The 21689-nt window shown below is 37.0% G+C and overlaps 1 protein-coding gene across 3 annotated transcripts in view; it reads left to right on the top strand.

The window, feature by feature from the left end:
- Positions 1-21689, top strand: part of LOC134754869 (gustatory receptor for sugar taste 64f-like) — an 81889-nt gene that overhangs the window by 20271 nt on the left and 39929 nt on the right. For 2 of the 3 annotated variants that reach the window (XM_063691319.1, XM_063691318.1), the window contains exons 2-3: positions 4639-4783; positions 8956-9074. In XM_063691319.1, coding sequence (XP_063547389.1) covers positions 4639-4783; positions 8956-9074 — 264 coding nt within the window. The remainder of the gene's footprint in view (positions 1-4638; positions 4784-8955; positions 9075-21689) is intronic. The other variant, XM_063691320.1, reaches the window with a different exon arrangement.

Raw genomic sequence — 21689 nt, 5'->3', positions numbered from 1 at the left:
ATATTATGTCTGTTGAATACATTTTAAGGATAATCGTTTGAAGTTACATAGTGTTTCATGGAAAATATCTATATTTTGAAATTTTTCGTCATAGAGCCTGCACGCTCTCCTAATGAAACCATTCATTGCATATGAAGTACGACTCAAGGGGATACAAAAGAGGGGTTTTTTCTACAAGCACGCTCACAACGCCGGGGTACCCTAAAAGAAAGCGAGTGTATTAACGAAGTGGCATCGATGATGTTATTAATAATTTTGTACAGTATCAAGACATCAATACGTTCACGAAGAGAACTTAATAAAGTAGTATTGTGTCTTTTCATGGAGGCGGTATAGTCTATATATTTATGTCCAGTGCGGTACTCAGTCGCCTTGACAAACTTTCTCTGTACTTTCTCTATTTTATCACTGTAAATTTTGTAAAGTGGATTCCAAACGGCGCTAGCAAATTCTAACCTTAAACTCCGTAAACTGTTGAATAATACTTTATAAGTTGACAATCTACTAAAAGGCTTTCCTACTCGTAATATGAATCCCAATTGCTTAAAAGATTTAGCTACTATGTTATCTATGTGTGGTACGAAGGTAAGTTTTGATTTCATAATTACACCGAGGTCACGGATCTGGTTAACACGAGTCAGCTCTTTATCGCAAAGTGTGTACTTAAAGTTTATAGATGTTCGCTTCCCACTAAAGCTGATAATAGAGCATTTATCTGGATTTAAAACTAATTTATTTGAGGTACAGAAAGCCTGAAAATTATTTAGGTCATTCTGCAAGACAGTACAATCGTCCACATTTTTGATAACTCTGAATATTTTTGTGTCATCGTCGTATAATAGCATGTTTGAGTTTTGTATACAATCAGTGATATCGTTGATATAGAGCACAAATAACAAAGGTCCCAAATATGATCCCTGCGGCACACCGGAAGTTATAGGTCTATAATGAGAAGTGTGCCCCTGCACAGCAACTGCCTGTGAACGGTTCTCATCATACGATTTTAACCAGCGGAATAGGTCGCCATGTATACCGAATTGCCAGAGCTTCAAAATTAAAGCGTTCGTGACAAACCTTATCAAATGCCTGGGCAAAATCGGTATACACTGCGTCCACTTGATAGTTGTTATCTAATGCGTGCAATATGGTTTCTGTATAAGATAAGAGATTCGAGTCAACACTAAGTCCGCTAAGAAAATCATGTTGGTTAGGAATTATATGTCGACGCAACGCAGAAGAAAGTTGATCAGTGACTATTTTTTCAAGGATCTTACCGAATTGAGCCAATTTCGAAATCGGGCGATACTTTCCTATATCGGCGCTAAGCTCTCCTTTAGGTATCGGTGTAACTAGTGCACGTTTCCATATAGATGGTACGCACGCCTCCCTTATGGATTTTTCGAAAAGTAAACTGATAGGTACTGCTAAGCTAGAAGAGCAATTTTTAATTAAAATAGGAGGAATACCATCAGGACCGGAACCTTTATTAATATTAATGCGCTTAAGATATTTGGAGACAAGATTTTTAGATATGAAAATGGTGTCCATGTCGAAAACAGTGTCATTTACAGGAGCAAAATTATTTAGGTCTATAGAACTATCGCTGCTGGGTATTTCAAACACGGAGTGGAAATGTTCATTAAATAAATCACATATCTGTGCACCATTAGAGGCTGTTATTCCCCTATAGTGCATAACCTGTGGAAGGCCACTCTTAGCGAGAACTGATTTTATGTATGTCCAGAAAAAATTATGGTGAGTGTTGATTTTAGCTTCAGTATGGCTAATATAATTTCTGTAACATACAGGTTCCAATTTAGAGATTCTCTTTCTTAACAATTTATAAGTATCTAAGTCCAGAGGATTACCATAGGTCTTCCACAGCTTATGATATTTCTTTTTTTCATTTAATAGTCTTCTAAGGGGCCTTGTGTGCCACGGGGGCCTAGAACAGGATGTACGTTAAGGGACTTTTGGAACAAATTTGTCGATTAAGTCATTTAATATGTTATAAAAATTTGTACACAGTCCTCCAATGCGCGGCCTGAAAAAAGTTCAATCTACTTGATATTAGATAATTTAATATTTTTTCATCAAAATTTGCCTTAAAATATCGATATACAAAAGTCGAAGCTGGTTTGAGGGGACGTGTGTAAACTAGATGTAATTCAATTTGTAGGGCCTTGTGATGCAAATCTTCAGGTGTTAAGAGGTCATTACTAGGTATAACTGTGCAATTTCTATTGCCAAAAACGAGGTCTAATTAATACGCTGATTAATATTACTGCAATTGTTGTAACTTGTATTGGTCTAAACCTGAAAAAGATAAAAATTCACTTAGCAACTGTAAGGGTAAAGTATTAGTCCTACCAAGGCCCAAATTTGAACAATCAGCCTTGACCCATTGCGCTTCAGATATATTAAAATCGCCTGTTATGAGGAAGACGTCATTAGGATTGTCAATTATTAACTGACTACAAATTTCAAAAAAGTTTTCTAACGCGTTCCTATAAAGTGGTCCGTGCGGAATATAAACACAACAAATATTGAGGTACGTTTGTCCTTGAACGCCGTGTTTCGATAACGGTAATGCTATCCATATGTACTCGGAGGATGCAGGAGAGGGGCAGGGCCAGTCCCGCTGCGTCGGCAAGACAAGTACTCGCGGCGCACGGCGACAGCCACTCACGGCCACTCCCCCGCCCCGCTCCGCACCACTCTCGCCAGCTGATCTATCGCAACGATAAACAATGTACCTGTTATCGAATAATTCCCTATCATAGAAGTTTGCATTTAACCAACTTTCAGTTATGCAGATAAAATCATAATTTGATAATGCGACGTGAGAATAAAAACTGTGTCTTTGTACGTAGTCCCCTTAAGTTTTGGTAATAACCTACGAAACTATTAGTTTTATACTGACACACATTAAACAAATTAAAAAATACACGACTTTGTATAGTTAGGAGATATGCAAAAAGTAGGATTGGCGTTGTGAGTAAAACGATAAATATCCACATTTACTTATATATAAAAAACGGTTTCATTGGCGATGCAGGTTGCGAATATGAACAATTTATATGGCAAAGTAGGTATAATTAAATTAACAGTTTTTTTACCAGTAACAACGAAAATTAACACTATGAACAGTGACTTAATCTTGTAAAAGTCAAATTTCCCATCAATCACCATGACTTTGGAAGTTTCAGTTTTCCGAGCGAGGATTTTCCAGTCTCGAATCCATAGGTATGCGGTGGTGGTGGTGGTGTGGTGGTATGGTATTGTCTTTCTTGAGCTCCCGTGTTCGCTTGAGTAATAACTTGCTGGCCGGGGTGAGATGGTCGCCCAGAAATAAGTTCACTGGTCATTAATTTTATTCGCTAAAAATTTTAAGTCATCTGCTTGATATCCATAATTGTTTTTCGATCGAAGTATTGCAGTGCATAGTATTAATATAGACATAAAAAAATAGTTATATATTTAGTAGTCATAATGTTAATAAATATGTATGGTTGTGAGGAACCCATGAAGCAAATATTACTTTAGTCATAATCATAACCACACAAAGACCGTATAAAAGAGGAGATCGAAGGAGAGTAGGAGCTAGGAGTAGTAACGGTAGGAGTAGGAGTAACGGTTTTATAAAACAAACTAATCAATAATCATACATATAGATTTATTTAAATAGTACGTAGATTAGGTTCGTTAGGTTTCTTTAGATGTCCGAAGGACAAACTACGCAGAAATAGGAGCCCCGCGTGAAAAGGTTTTTCTAGAGTTGTTGAGAGGCTAAAAAACGTTATGGAGGAATGTGTATAGATGGTGGCCATAAAATAAGTGCATTCCCGTTGCCAGGGAGGTTTTGGGATTATACTGAGCAACTTTTACTATGGGACCAACACCGAAACCGCGAAAAAAAAAATTGTCTGTTTCATACATTTTGGCTGGTCCATTTTCTATGGGAGGGTTAAAATATAAGTAGTAGTAAAAATTGCTCAGTATAATCCCAAAACCTCCCTGGCAACGGGAATGAACTTATTTTTTAGCCACCCTGTATACAGCTATCAATAACTAAGTATGCCTTAAACCATTATGGTTGATAATTATTATGCTACAAAACGTTGTAAGTACGTAAAACCATTATAAGCTGGTGTGACATTTGATTCATTATAATTAAAACCTATATTCACAAAAAATATATGACAACTGCTGAGTATGTCATCAAATATTATAAATATTAAAATGTATGACACAATATAATATGACTTTTGCATTTGTATGCGCAATGATGATTATGACACAAGTTGTTATGCGTATCAAAGATATGACTTAAACTTGAATGCAACCCAATATGGACCCGATAAAAATACACGACACGTGTAAAATACACCTACGTGTTACTTAAATTTTGTGTGTACTTTTAGTTTTACTATAAATAATACTTTGATTTCGTGGAGTTTGCTTTTATTTATTTCATTGTATGCTTGAGAAAAGCACTATACATACCTCGGCGTGAAAAGGGGTTGCCGACCTCATAACATCCGGAACATCCCTTACTTCACGGACACGGACTCTGTAGTAATGTACTATTGCATAAATATTATATGGCGCAAGTTAAAGTATGTTTATTATTTTAAGAAAACAAAGTTCATGTGGCGAAAACACCCGTGACGACCAAAGCAGTAACCTTACAAGATTCGTTGAGACCAATTTTGATAATCGGGCAAGCATTCGGCTTATTTCCAGTTATCGGATTGTACAGCAAGCACGAAGCTAACTTGAGGTAAACTTTGTTCCGTAGATACACCTAACCTAGTACTTAGTTTGTGTTTACAGTGACACCGGCCCAACCCATTTCAAACTCATACATATTTGGTTATCGAATAATCTGATTATGCAAGTTTATTCTTAAAATTTTATTTTGCAAAATAATATTGTAAGGTGTCGGTTCCTACCTTTTTTGTAAGGTGTTGGTTCTTAGGGCCGACTTTTGAGTTTAGAGCGATAGAAATTAAAAGCGAGTAGTCGAAAATAATCGCACACGAAAATTGGTCAATATTATTTTCGCATGAAACTAATAAATAATACGTATTTTTAAAAGTCACCATACGACCGCTAGTGATTGATTATCGATTTTTTTCGCTTAATTGTACGCAGTACGATAATTACCGGTTAAAAAAAAAATTGTGTTTTTAGGAAACCACGATGCATGTGAAACTTTTTTTCGGATTGTATTCATTTAACTGAAAAATTTCAGAAAATTATTCGATTCATACCCTAATGAAAAGTGTCATTCGCCAAGAAACAAAATGCACGTAAACAACCCATATACCTAATATAAGTATCAAGTCGTGGCATATGGGGCACAAAATGTACAGACTTTATATCGAGGCAATGGCGGCAAACAATTTAAAGACAACATTATATACCGAAGAATACTCTTTGGCGTTAACGATTTATTTAAAATAAAATAAATAACCTATTTGCAATAGTTTTGTCACAGTCATTTTACAATTGGTGTTAAAATTAAAAGGGATCTAACATATCATTTATTTCACAAAACAACCTCTTAAAAATCAAGACTGAACTCGGACTATGGTCGCTCCCGAATTACTTAATGCTCCGCACCAAAAAAAATAGCGTGTTTATTTTCTTAGGGTATGTTATCTTTGTCTAACTCGCTACCAAATTTTGGGCTCTAGAAGAGCGTAACTATACATTAATGTGTTCAATTTCACCTCTAAATACGGCAACACCTTATTAGCCATGCACTCACTGGTGGCCAACAGTTTACTGGTTTTCGCATCGACCCGTGAGTAGTGGGCCACTAGTTTACAATACAATACAATACAAATACTCTTTATTGCACACCAAATTACAGAAAACATTACAAACAAAGAATACCGAAGAGAAGAGGTCGAACAACAGGCGATCTTATCGCTAAAAAGCGATTAGTTTACTGCTTTTTGATCCGACCATTCACGGGTTGACCGCCATTGTCATGGCTGCATAGATGGTACAATCTACAGTTATTAATTAAACATACACTCAAAGAAATGAATTCATTAAATAAGCCGGTTTACGAACTACAGATGTACCTATTGCATAATTATTTTCCATCGTATTTTCACGGAAACGTACGTCTTGCTATTTCAGTCAGTCTCGGTACTAAAAGTACTGAGGTTGCCTGAAGTAGCATGAGAAATACGAACGTTTCCGAGAAAATACGATAGAAAACAATTATGCACTACATGTCTACATCTGTACTATAAATATAAATGTCAAAAACAACAACTATAAATATTTAAACTAAAAACCTTTATATTTGTTTTCGTGTTAGAAATATATAATAAAAATACATTATATTATTAATTTCCGTTAATCTATATATAGTTGGTCAAACCAAATTGTCAGTAAATAAGAACAAAAAAAACTATACTCATCCTTTTCTTCTGGGTGCTAGTAAATACTAGTGGCTCCGCCCGACCTTTTAGTGTTCGTGTAGTTCTAGTGTGATGGGCGCCGCAGGCGCCCTGTATGCAAGAGCGCGCAAAGCGCGCTGAATACCGGGCTTCGCCCGACCTTTAAGCGTGAACGGCGTCGCAGGCGCCCTGTATCTAAAGGCGCGCTAGGCGCGCTGAATGTCTTTTAGTGTGATGGGCGCCGGAGGCGCCCTGTATGCAAAAGAATGGTTTAAGTCAAAAGAATTTAAAGAAAAGTTTCTGGCGAGTACTTTAACTATAGAAGATTCAAAAGAAAATAACGAATTAAATAATTTAGACATCAAAACTATGGTAAACAGTGAGAAATCCTAAAATTATGACAACTGAAGAATCTCATTAATCTGAACTCACACTATTAACTTTTTGATTAGCGAATTGCGATTCTATTATTATTTCCGATGAATCTATAGATGACTCATATTTTTTTGATATCTCACTGTTCACTATGGTTTCTAAGTCTAAACTAGAGAATTTTATCATTTTCTTCCAAATCTTCTATAGTTGAAGTACTGGCCCGAACCTTTTCTTTAAATTCTTTTGACTTCAAGCTAGCCCTTTCTATTCGCTTTTTGCGTTCTGTGAAATAGATTGTTTCTAAACCACAGATCTCGCAGTAATTAAAATCGTACGATAATATTATAAGTGAGTCGCATTCGAATTTCGATGCAGCGACTGTTCACCTTCGTTGCAGATGAAGATCTTAATGTGATTTTCTTTTTGCAGTTCTCACAATTTACATTTTTCAGTGCCCACAATTGTGGCAATGTTTCCCCATACCGCTTGTTTGTTTCTGAAATAGATACAGTTTCGTTATAATATAATAGAAACAGTGGGGCAATTTTTGAGATTCGTGCGTTCGAAATCGAAGGCGAGTAGTCGGAAATAATCGATACCTACTGATTTCAAGTCTATTTTCGAATGAAATTTGAAAATAAGTATTTTGACTACTCGAAAGTCCATCTTATAGCTTTAAGATCCACAGTTAGCTGTTTTGGCCGCTATAAAGTGTTATAGCTCAAAGTGAATTCTAAAACCTTGACATCTATATGAGTAATAAGCAGCTGCAATTTTCACTTAAGGTTCTAAACTGGCGATAACTATTGTAGATCATGTAATCGCAGACGAGCGTTACTCAATAACTTAGTACATCTTATACTGTTATTAGAGTCGTACTTACAAGTTACAACCTAAGCCTATAGCGCCATGTTAACCTCGTAAGTCTAAATGTACATTAAAATGTACATATTAATTGCAATCTAATTTGAACCTTTTGATTAAACAAATAGAGTAGCATTTCTAGCGTTTTACTGCGTTGTAAAACAAACGAAATTCGTTCCAATTTACTTTTAGAATAAGGTTCAAATTAAAAATTGAAAGACTTTATATGGTGGGTCTTACGAGGTTAAGATGACCGATGAAGCAATATGCAAAACAAAAACTATAAATTAGAACGTGTAACGCCCCTACCACCCCACGCCAACAGATGGCGCTACTAGTATCGTAAAACACATAACGCGCGGGGCAGCGCAGCCGCCGCACCGATACCAATCCACTATGGATACTAGTTACGGCGCCCACCAATAGATAGCGCAGTGATCGAGATAGATCTCGCTAATGACTGTTCAACGTAGAAATATGACCCTCGGCCCACGGCCGATGATTATTTGAGGAGAAATACGAGTAGGTTCTCGGTACTGCACGCTTGACACCTTCACCATTGCTGACGTGTTGTAGTGTCTCTGCCGTAGAAAACTCTCTAGTCAAGCTTGCGCCTACCTCTGCTAGGCCTTGCTCGGCAAGCGAGTGCTAGTATTGTAAAACCTCCAAGTTGGAAATACACGCGCCTAACGTAACACCGACTTTTATCTTCGCTTCGCCCTCACCTCCCCGTCCTACAAACGTAAATACTTAATTAAAATCGATATTTTTACTCAATATTGACCGAATGTTAGTTTTGCTATAGGTATTTAAAACAGGACTTCACGTATATTGCGTAATTTTTCGAAAATTAAATGCGGTGGACCACAAATAAAAAAATGCAATGGATCAGAGGCCCTTTAGCATTTTGTTAGTAATACATATAGTTATTGACAGTGTAATTAATTACGCTATCATAAATTCGCAGATAACGCCGGCATCAGTGAACTAAAATAATTATCTCTCTCTTCTACCTCTTACTGCATCCTATAACTGTTGTAGCGCCGTTTTGCTACCTAAGGTGATAAAAATATGTGCCCAATCCGGGGGTATTACGGAGTTATAGCCGGCTATAACTCCTATTTTTAGAACGTCAATGGAACCTCTGGAGTCAACAAACGCTTATGTAGATCTCTTTTAACCCTTATAATTAGTGCCTAATGTTAGTTGGGTAGTGCCACTACGTTACGATAATATTATCAGTGTCAACGTCAAAATTTTGCAGCCATGCTCTAATAAGATAATAAAATTTTAGGTTTTACTGGATTTCCTGGAAGTGCCTTTATTCAATAATACTATTGAGCGGACAAATATGGATGTGCATAATGTGTTTTAATAAAATGTTTCGCTTGGAAACTACATTGCAGACTACATGTAGGTAATCAACATTTTGTTATTTTTGGCTCGTACCTAATGATTAGCCGACTTAGCAGGTAATGGATTTGCAGACAACGTTTCACTTCTGAACAACTATTTGCCGGGCGAATTCCCTATTCGCAGGTCTATCATTTGTTAAACTACTAAAAGTACATTATTGGCAGAAAACAGGTTTGATCAGTAATTAGTACGTATATGTGAACAAGAAATATGAAAATACTAGCTGATGCCCGCGACTTCGTACGCGTGGATTTGTATGTTGGTGGTTATATATTCTACATGAGCATAATATAGAACATTATGCAGCAAAAGATATCAGTAGGGACGGTTAATCATTTGTTAATAATTATACACCGCATGAAATTTGTCTTTCACAAACTACGAAGTTTCAAGACCCTAACTGAAATAATTTTTAAGAATAAAAAAACCGACTTCAATGGGGGATGCCGCTGAAAGCATTCTTAGATTCCAGACAATGAAATGAAAAAGACAGCATCTTTTGCCTAATTATGTAGAAAAGGAGGTAAACCGACCCACTTTTCTAGTAGCATTTCGTTTTTGTAAGGGTCGCAGTTCTAACCTAACCTAACCTACTTTTCTGGTAGCATTTCGTTTCTGTAAGGGTCACAGCTCTAACCTAACCTAACCTAATTTTCTGATAGCAGTTCTGTTCTGTGAGAATCGCAGTTCAAAACCCACCCACCCACCTAACCCACTTTTCTAGTAGCATTTCCGGGTCCGGGTCTGGGTCCGGATCCGAGTCCGGGTCCGTGTCCGGCTGTCCGGGTCCAGGTTTGGGTCAGAGTTCGGTCCGGGTCCGGGTCCGAGTTGGGGTCCATGTTCAGACCCGGGTCCGGGTCCAAGTCCGGGTCCAAGTTTGAGTTTGGGTCCATAAGGAAGAGAACAAATCGCCAAACGTGAACTATGTGTCATTGAATAGTTCCATTCTGATCATCATCAGCAGTTCCACTTCATCAAATGTCACTTTTTTAAATGTAAATGCTGGATTTGTTGATGAAAATACAAAAATCACTATATGTAAGCCTTTCACATTTGAGGAGTTCCCTCGGTTCCTCGTGGGTCTCATCATCAGAACTCGAGCTTGACAAAAATATGTCTTAAAAACTTAAGTTGCTTAACAAACATAAAGAAGTGGACAAATCGCCAAACGTAAACTATGCGTCATTAAAGAGTTCCATTCTGATCATCATCAGCAGTTCCACTTCATCAAATGTCACTTTTTAAAATGGAAATGCTGGATTTGTTGATAAAAATACAAAAATCGCTATATGTATGCCTTTCACATTTGAGGAGTTCCCTCGATTCCTCATGGATCCCATCATCAGACCTCGAGCTTGACAAAAATGTTTCTTGAAAACCTAACTTGCTTAACAAACATAACGAAGAGGACAAATCGCCAAACGTGAACTATGCGTCATTAAAGGGTTCCGTTCTGATCATCATCAGCAGTTCCACTTCATCAAATGTCACCTTTTAAAATGGAAGTGCTGGATTTGTTTATAAAAATACAAAAATCACTATATGTATGCCTTTCATATTTGAGGAGTTCCCTCGATTCCTCATGGATCCCATCATCAGAACTCGAGCTTGACAAAAATGTTTCTTGAAAATCTAACTTGCTTAACAAACATAACGAAGAGGACAAATCGCCAAACGTGAACTATGCGTCATTGAAGAGTTCCGTTCTGATCATCATCAGCAGTTCCACTTCATCAAATGTCACTTTTTTAAATGTAAGTGCTTGAGTTTTTGATGAAAATACTAAAATCACTATATGTATGCCTTGAACATTTGAGGAGTTCCCTCGATTCCTCATAGATCCCATCATCAGAACTGCTTTTTGACAAAAACGGGACCAATCTGTATGTATATACTTACAATCAAAAAAAGAATTTTCAAAATCGGTCCAGAAATGACGAAGTTATGGAGTAACAAACATAAAAAAAAAAAAACATACAACCGAATTGAGAACCTCCTCCTTTGAAATCTTGAAGTCGGTTAAAAAATTGTTCCCGATATAATCCCTCTCGGGTCGAAGATTCGGTCGGTCGGGTCGTCTTAGAAGATTTACAAGTCCACTATTAAAAAAAAAATCGCTCCCGAAACTATTAATACAAACTTTTCAAAAACGGTGTAAGTAATCAGTTTTCGTCTATTTTAATATAATGCCCTTTTTACCAAGTTTCAAGTTCCTAGCTTAAAAGAAAATTTGTACCACATATAAACTTACATCCCCTTTTTAACCTCTTTAGGGGTTGAATTTTTGAGAACGTTGAAATAACTTTTTTGGAATCTTATACAATGCCTTTCTAAGAAGTTTCAAAGCATTTGTTATAGATTCACTTTCAACCCCTTTTAACCCTTTTAGGGGATGAATATTTAAAAACGCTTAAATTACTTTTCTTGTATTCTAATAACTTTATACAAAGATTCAAGTCCCGCACTCAAAAAAATATTTGATCTCCATACAAACTTTCAACCTCATTTTTACCACCTTGGGGGATGATATTTCAATAATGCTGAAATAAGTTTTTTTCTCTTTTAATTATATATTATATCTTTCTATGAAGTTTCAAGTACCTAGCTTAAAATAAAATTAGGACCACGACAAACTTTCAACCCCTTTTTAACCACTTTAGGGGATAAATTTTTAAAAACGCTGAAATCACTTTTCTTGTATTCTAATAACATGCCTTTATGCAAAGATTCAAGTCGCGCACTTAAAAAAATGTTTGACCTCCATACAAACTTTTACCCCTTTTTCACCACCTTAAGGGATGAATTTTCAAAAACGCTGAAATTAGCTTTCTTCTCTTTTAATGAAATACCTTTTTACGAAGTTTCAAACTCTTAGCTTTAAATATTTTTTGGACCCTATACAAACTTTCAACCCCTTTTTAACCCTTTTAAGGAATGAATTTTTAAAAACGCTGGAACTACTTTTCTTGTATTCTAATAATATGCCTTTATACAATGATTCAAGTCCCACACACAAAAATATTTGATCTCCATACAAACTTTCAACTCCTATTTCACCACCTTGGGGGATGAATTTTTAACAACGCTGAAATGAGTTTTCTTGTTTTTTATTATATTTAATAAACATTTATATTATTAAATTTGAACCCCAAGACAAACTTTCATCCTCTTTTTAAACCCCTTAGGGGTTGAATTTCCAAAAACGTTAATATTACTTTTTTTGTAATAGGCCTTTATGCCTTTCTAGGAAGTTTCAAAGTAAAGCCTGACCAGGAATATATGATCATTGTCAAGAGGGCGCTATTATTCTTATTTATATGGCAACAATTCAGTATAGTCTGAACAATGTGGATTGGCAACTCGTTTGACTTACATACTCTTATTCACCGTAATCAAAATAAGAACCCCTTTATTTGGTGTCCACACTTTTTTTATAGTCGGTACTTCTTTTTTGCCGTATAAAATTCATGTATTTTCTTACGTATCACACATAGGTCAATGTCGTCTAATTGCATTTTATTTTTGGTTTGCTTTTCTTTGGCAGCATAAAACCTCAGGAGGTACAACTTTCTCTCGTAATCCACGTAATCGATGCCTTCGATTTACCTACAAATTTATATAAATTTACATAATTATATTAAATTTAGCCGTAATATTCCAGATGGTGTGACTCCTATTAGCCACACCATCAGCCTCAGCTCTAAGTATAGCTGAAAATTTATTTCGTCTATCATGTTACTCCATTCAAGGGAAGACGTCTACATCCAAGATTGGATCATCAAAAAGCCACCATGATGATGATGATGGTCATGATACTAGGTATATATTCCGTAACCTTACATAGGTTCTGCTACATTGTCAATTAAAAACATTGATAGTTTCCAAAGCCCATAGTAAATATTTTTCAAACTCAAAATTCATTTTTGTTACTGTGTTTCCTCGCTTATATAACATGACACTACATTAACTAAGTCGTAATAACCAGACTATAATGACATTTTGATTTGTTTACCTGTCAGCTCTGATGTTAATTTGGAAATGTTTCGTAGCGTAATACTTTAATTTACCGAACTGTTCTTTTTCAGCAGATTATTATTTACATTATTAACAATGTTCCGGTCCTAACTATGTGTAGTTTTGGGCATTTTTGTCTTTTTTTATTTAATATTCAACACTTAAGCATTATTCAAGTAAACCGCCACAATGACACTGACAACAGTGACAACCTATCATTAAAATTATTGCCAGTCTAAGAAATTAGTTCCAATGAAATTCCGCAACATGGCGCATGATCATATATTTCTGGTCAGGCTTTATTTGTAATGGAGTCAAACTTTCAACCCTTTTTTAACCCATTTAGGGGATGAATTTTTAAAAACGCTGAAATCACTTTTCTTGTATTTTAATAATATGCCTTTATACGACGTTTCAAGTCCCGCACTAAAAAAAATTATGATCTCCATACAAACTTTCAACCCCTTTTTCACCACCTTAGGGGATGAATTTTGAAAAACCCCTTCTTAGTGGATACTAACGTCATAAAAGCTAACTATTGTGAAAAAGTCAGCTCTCTAGGTCCAACGGTTTGGGCTGGGCGTTGATTTAAGTGACAGTCAGTCAGTCAGGACTTTTACGTTTATATATATAGATTTTGAAAAATACAACCTCTAAGGGCCACTTGCACCATCCCACTAACCCGGGGTTAACCGGTTAAACCTGGAGTACCCGGTTACCAATACAAATTGACACTGGGCCAAATCAGTGGAAAAGGCAGTCACCGTTTAGTCGCTAGCGTTCACATCTCTTAATAAAAAAATATATGTAATTATTATCCCAAAGAATGTGTTTATAAGGAATCACTCTTGAAAATCTTAAATCTTTTACAATATATTAAATAAACTTATGCAAAGTTGCACCTAAAATGAGATGAACGAATGTCAGCTTTTAATAAAATTTGTATAAAAAAATCGATGCATTAGTTACAAAATCGTGTGATTTTGAAGGCGCGCCAGAGCCTATACAATCAACAACACGATCGCGCGCGCGCATGACGTGCATCCCTCAAAATTAATTAGAAATATAAGTTCAGCATGTAAATTTCCGAATAAACCGTTATAATCAAGAATCTGTAGTTTTCATCATCAATAAAAGTGGCGACTGAACACATAAGAAATAAAGAAGGAAACTACATGTTAAACCAAAACCCGTTATTTAACGGATGTAATTTGAACTGCGCCATACGACGCATCTACATGTTAAACCAAAACCCGTTATTTAACGGACCTAATTTGAACTCCGCCATACGACGCATTGACGAGCTGGGCTGGATATTATGCGACATGAGTGAATGGTGTTACCTACATCGCGGCGAGTCAGCGTTATTGCAGATGAGCAGCCCAATCCTTTCTTTTATTTCCTATAAATATTCCCTCTTTAAGCTTGTTTGATCGGCGAGTTTAATTGCGAATGTGTAATACTAATATTCTTTGTGCACTAAGTGTCGTGTTAATCTAGAAGTTTATTTCTTTTTTGCATGTACACCACGGTGCTTATATAATTTTTACGTGGTTTAGCTCTTAATATTCGTAAACAGTTGCATTATTTCCGCTTCGCTAGCCTTTTTTGAAAGTGTTTACATAAAATCAAGCACTGCTTAATGCTACTAGAGTAAATAAATGCTTAAGTACCTTAATTTTATAGCTAAATGCTTCACATCGTGCAGTGTAAATCGCACGGCGCGGCACCGTGTCTTAGCGTGTCGAGTCGCTCGCGTTATCAGAGCGCACCTTACACGGCACGTGACGTGTCTCACCGTGTCTACACGGCACGCGGCTGCTACTTTATTTTAACTGGTTTGATGCACATTCTACTTTGCTTAACTCATTAATTACGTTATGTTAATTACGAGCTAGGAGCTAGGAAATGGCTACCAACTTTTGTATCACGGAACTACCAACTCGTAATGGAGTTGCGATAGTACTCGATCTGAACCTCAAGCAGCGAATAATAAAAATTGACAGAAGAAGTGACAGACTAATAGCGGCGAAATTAGCTTTGGAAAAACAGCCACCTCTCAACATTATCTCAGTGTATGCACCGCAAACCGGGTCTACTGACAGCGAAAAGCAAGAATTCTGGGATGACTTCGATGATTTACTTAACTCTATCCCACTAGAAGAAGTAAAATACATTGGAGGTGATCTGAATGGGCATGTAGGCCAATGCCACATTGAGTACAAAGAGATTATGGGTCAATTTGGGTATGGCACTAGGAATAAAGACGGGGCACAAATACTAGATTTTTGCACAAGACACAACCTAGCCTTGGTGAATACATACTTCAACAAGAAATCAGAACACCTAATTACATATAAAAGCGGAGGAAAGCAGTCACAGATTGATTTCATACTGACCAATAGGACTTTACTCGGAACCGTTAAAGACTGCAAGGTGATACCAGGCGAAGCATTAACCACCCAACAGAGAATCTTAGTGAGCTGTATAAAATTGCCCAGACCTTTAAAACACACTAAAAATAAAACTTTCAGAATCAAATGGTACCTTCTAGACACTGAGAAGGGGGTTGATCTAATAAATAGGTTCCAAATAAAACTATCAGAGGATATGGACGACGACAATACCACCAGCGCAGAGGATATGTGGTCTAAATTCGAAAATTTCTGTACAAAAGAAGCCGGAGTAGCGCTAGGAATATCAAAAGGTAGACTCAGTGACAATAAAGACCCTACATGGTGGACTGAAGAGGTTAAAGGCTATTTGAGATCCAAAAAAGAGAGCTTCAAGCAATGGCAAGAAACAGGGTTAATTAAAGATCATGAGAAATACAAAATATCCAAAAAGTCGGTTAAGCGTAAAGTGGCACAAAACAGGGCAGAACCTCGGGAAGCCTTCTACTCAAAATTAGAACAAGCCGTAAATGACAAAGAAATATTTAAGCTAGTAAGAAATCGGCACAAAGCAGGCCAGGACATTAAAATCAATAAATATATCAAAGATGATAAAGGAGTTTTATTAACGGACGATAATAAAATCAAAGATCGTTGGGTTCAGTATTATCAAAAACTAGTACTAAATGAAGAGTTCCCGAGCCAACCACTTTACGACATTTCAAGAATAGCTGGGCCCTTACAGAAAATCAGTATAGATGAGGTTAGGTTAGCGGTTAGCAGAATGAAGAACCATAAGGCAGTAGGTTCTGACAACATTCCCGCAGATCTCTGGAAAATGCTGGGACCTGTTGCAATAGAATAGCTAACCAAAACTCTTCAATGCAATCCTAATCTCCAACAAAATTCCCGAGTCATGGCGATGTAGCTTTTTAGTACCGTACTATAAAAACAAAGGTGACGTTAGTGACTGCGGAAATTGCAGGGGTATCAAGCTCACAACCCATACGCTTAAAATCTGGGAACGCATCCTCAATAACCGCCTTAACCGACTGATATCCATATCCGAAAATCAATACTGTTTCACTCCAGGAAGATCCACGACTGATGCGATACAAACTGTAAGAATCCTCATGGAAAAGCACCGTGCCAGCAAACAGGACCTTCACATCGTGTTCATAGACCTCGAGAAGGCTTTTGACAGAATACCGCGTAGATTAGTATGCCAAGCTATGAGGGCACAAGAAATACCAGAACACTACATCTGTCTGGTGCAAGATATGTATGACCGCATCAGTACACAAGTGAGAAGTGTGGCTGGAGTTAGTGAGCCGTTTGAAGTCAAAGTTGGAGTGCATCAAGGCTCGGCTCTAAGCCCACTCCTATTCAACCTGTCAATGGACTACCTCACCAAGCACATCCAATCAGCTCTCCCATGGTGCTTACTATACGCTGACGATATAGCTATAGCCGATAAGTGCGGAAAGAACCTGCAGAACACCTTGCAGGACTGGGCACAAGCGCTAGAGAATAATGGCCTTCGCATTAGCAGAAACAAAACAGGAGTACCTGCATTGCAAATTTCAAGACGGACCATCATCTGATAAAGCCATATCAATTGACGGACAGCCATTACCGAAGGTACATAAATTTAAGTATCTGGGATCGATGCTAAGCGCTGATGCCAACATCGATGCGGACGCTACCCATAGGACAAATGCAGCCTGGCTAAAATGGAGAACCCTTACGGGTGTGTTATGTGATACCAAAATGCCGATTCAGCTGATGGGTAAAGTCTACAAAACGGCAGTAAGACCAGCCATGATGTACGGTACCGAGTGCTGGGCCGTCAAAAAGCAGCACGAACAAAAGATGCACACGACTGAAATGAAAATGCTACGGTGGGCAGCCGGAGTAACAGGATTGGACAGAGTGCGGAATGAATATATCCGAGGCTCTTTTAAAGTTGCTCCCATCGTGGATAAGATGGTGGAAAGTCGTATGCGATGGTACGGCCATGTAATGCGACGGGACGAGAACAACGCTGTAAAGAAGGCCCTAGCTATCCCGGATAAAAGAAGAGGTAGAGGACGACCGTGCGTCACGTGGTGGACAACCGTTGCTAACGATCTAGAACGAGCTCAACTAGACAATCAGACAACCCAAGACCGACTGTCTTGGCGCCGTAAAACGAGGAGGGCCGACCCCAAATAAAGGGATAAGGCACGGCAGAAGAAGAAGAAGATTAATTACGTTATGTTGTTAGCCTTTAAAATATTTGTAACTTCTGGCGTTGATTCTGATGGAAAGAAACTGAAAGAGTTAACTAAATTACGGGGCACGATTAAGGATCGTTTAACACGATTCAAAAATTACTTTTATGTCTTAAATGCATGTACACAAGACCAAATAAGTGACTTAAAACTTAAAGAATTGAAATTTCGTTTAGAACGAATTGAAAACTTGTTGTTTGAGTTTAATGAAGTTCAGTCTCAAATTGAAATGTTTTCGTCTGAGAAAGATGAGTGTGAGGTGGATAATTTTAAAAGCGGTTTTTATAGAACATTATCTTAACTCAGCATATACTAGTGGCTTGACGAAACAGGCTTTAGGTTACTTTTCGCTCATGTCGTCGCAAATATGGACATATTTGGTATCAGTGCATTCAGTGTGATGTCCTGAACACAAATATCGACGACAGCAACGTATATGATTCTCATTGAGAAATGACAACTTTACAGGAGAGCAAATCAGAAGTAGAATCTTTATACTTTTTTTGTGTTAAAAGTAGTAAACTGAAATTTGGCACAATTATAATTCTATTTTATTGCTTAATTTATTTTCATATAACTGAATTTAATGGTATTTTTCGAGAAAATGCAGATAGCCCACTAGATTAAGTTACAACGATTTTCTCACCGTTGTGTATACAGTTCTATCTACTACTTGGAATATTATACTTGGTTACAATTTTCTTTAAGAACTACGTAAGCAGGTCTATCTGGGACTTAGAACATTGTACTTATTTTATTTTATTTTTTCTTTATTGAAAAAAAAAAACAGACAGGAAGATAATATAAAACGAAAAGAATGGTTTTTACATTAATAGGTGCAACCTACATCCTGAGACAATTCCCACTAAGATTCATAAATCAAGAGTGTATAAGTGGCATTGTCATCGGATTGAGGTACTTATAACATATGTGGTAGGTATAGTAGATAGGTACTAAACTAATAATGATACACTGACGATTAAAGTAGTAATTACAGTGCTGACAAGATTCAATCACATAACATTTGAGAACTACACATTTATTATGATGAATGTAAGGCTAAGTTTGTATTGGGTCAAAATTATTTCGTTAATATGATGAAGCAGTTTAAGGAAGTAGGTACATAATGCTTCATAACAGTAAGTTTACTTTACGTTTGAAATTTGCACGATTTTCGTTAAAAATGTCAACCGAGACCAGGTTGTTATTGTACATTTGACATATTCTGCGAAGCGGAGCACGGACTCCAGCGTTGTTCGATGCAGCAGGCAACGCGAACAGGGCTGTCGTTCGTGTTCTATAGGTAGGAGCACGGAAACCAATACTTTCTAGCAGTTCTGGACAGTTATAATGACCCCTACATATGTTGAACAAGGCAACAGCGTCCTGGGTGTTACGTCTGCTAGTCAGAGTTTTGAGTTTGTAACGTTCGAGGAGCTTGTCGTATGACAATGGAGCATGGGTCATTCTATAATATAGAGCTCTCAGGAATCGTTTTTGAACGGCTTCAATCGCGTTTTTGTAATTTTTGTAATGGGGGTTCCAAACTTGCGAGGCATATTCAAGGTAGGGGCGGACTAAGGAGTTATATAACAACAAGTAGGATGAGATTTTTTTTTGTGGTTTGGCTGCCCTAAGAACGAAACCTAACATTTGATATGCTTTGGTTGTAATTTTATGAACGTGCTGATCGAAAGTAAGTTTTTCATCTAACGTAACCCCTAGATCCTTAACATGATTAACTCCCTGGACAGGTTCTCCTCCTATGTTGTAATTTGTTGGTATTTTACATTTGTTTTTTGTAAAAGTTATATGTACGCACTTATCATAGGCTAGATACAGTTTGTTGGTTAGACAGTAGGCATGGAAGCGGTCCAGATCATCCTGGATAAGTTTGCAGTCGCTTATTCTTTCACAGCTTTGTAAATTTTCAAATCGTCTGCAAACAAAGCAAAGTTACAGTTCAAAAAGCACTGATTAATGTCGTTAATAAACAAGGAATACAGCAACGGCCCCAGTATAGATCCTTGGAATACCCCAGATGGCTCCAGGGATGCTCGAGATTCGAAGCCTTTTATGCTTATTTTTTGTGTGCGATTATCCAGGTACGAAGCGAACCATCTTAGTAGGTTACCTTTGATGCCATTATACGCTAGCTTACGCAGTAGCAAGACATAGTCGACCTTGTCAAAAGCTTTACGAAAGTCTGTGTAGACCACGTCAACCTGAGTCCGCTTGTCCATAGAGGTAAAAAAAAGTTCGTATATACAAGGAGGTTCGTTAATGTCGATTTTTGTTTCATAAAACCATGTTGTTGAGGTATAATGTTATTTTGTACCAGTGGATAGATTACATCGTGGATTAGGGATTCTAGCAGTTTAGGGATACATGATTGTATAGAAATAGGCCTGTAGTTGTTTATTTGAGATTTAGACCCGGATTTGTGAATAGGAGTAACATAGGATATTTTCCAGTATTCAGGATATATTCCCTCTAATAGGCATTTATTGAACAAAATTACAAGTGGGAGTATTATTGCTGGGGATGTATGTTTGAGAAAATAGGGGCTAATTTTATCAGGACCTGGGCCTTTGTTGGCGTCCATTTGACGGAGCTTGCGCTTGATATCTGCGCCGCGTATGAGTATGCCGGGGATAATATTAGCATACGGTGAACATGGAAGGTGGTCGAAATCGGATATATTATATTTACTTTTATTTTCGAATACTGAGCTAAAAAACGTCGAAAATAGTTCGCATACATCATTTGGGGTGCTGGCAGAGATATTGTTCAAAGACATGGTATGAGGGTAGTTTGATTTAGATTTTTTTAAGGGTGAAATATATGCCCAAAATGATTTAATGTTAGTCTTCATCGCGTTTTCAGTGTTATCGGTATAATTACGGAGGCACGTTATCATCATATTTTTGCAGCGTGTCCTTAACAGAGAGAATTCTCTATAATCCCTAAGGGACTGGTACGTCTTCCACTTTAGCCAAACCTTTTCCTTACGTTTGAGTGTTTTAATGAGTGCTTTTGAGAACCATTTGGGGTAAGCAAGATTTTTATTTTTACAGAGAGGGACATAACTATCAATTATTTTATTAATTATGTTATAAAATTTGGTAACAGCATCATTTGTTTGTAATGCATTTAATTCAGCCGACCAGTTTGTGTTATTTATTTCGTTAATGATTTTCGGGTAATCAGCTTTGTAAAAATTATATTTTGGTACGTTCGTTAAGGACAGTGTGGGAGCAAGTGCCAGACTAATATTAAATTGAAAGGGTGGATGGTGCATATCAATATTGCTCAAAACTACATCTGGAGGGGAGAGGTTACAGTCCATATTTGAAAATAGCAAGTCTAGTGTTCTATTATTCTGGTTGATCAGATAATTGTATTGTAGCAGGCCGAGGAGATTACTTGTATCAAGCAGATGTTTAGAGGCTTCACTAGGGGTAGACTGTAACTGGGCCCTAACCGAACCCTGGTGCGGCCCAGACCCATTTTAAATTAGGTAAATTATAGTCCCCTACTATGCAAATTTTACTGTTAGGCTCTAAGTCGCATTTACAACTTGGTTGTAATTTTCTATCAAATCTATGTATGTAGGTCTATCTGGGACTTAGAATATTATACTTGATAAAAAAAGTGTCCGACTCACTGTAAAAGATTCTATGTGTGAAGTAGGTCATCAAGTTTAAGTCTTTTGATTATTTTTTAAAATTATATAACATAGTTATAACGCACCATTTTTTATTTTATTTTTGGTTCTGAATAGAATCATATTCGACATTAGTTTTATAGCTTAAGGTGGTTCGACTAGGTTACTCAAAGCTTAAACCCCGCTAGATTGCGCCACTTTCGCAAATTTTCAGGTTTTATTTTTTTGTGGAATAGTCTTGGTATCTGTATACTTAAAAGTATTT

Source organism: Cydia strobilella, chromosome Z (assembly GCF_947568885.1).
Source record: "Cydia strobilella chromosome Z, ilCydStro3.1, whole genome shotgun sequence".
Lineage (NCBI taxonomy): Eukaryota > Metazoa > Arthropoda > Insecta > Lepidoptera > Tortricidae > Cydia > Cydia strobilella.
The sequence above is the reverse complement of the archived record's forward strand: the minus strand, read 5'-3'. Positions and strand labels throughout refer to the sequence as shown.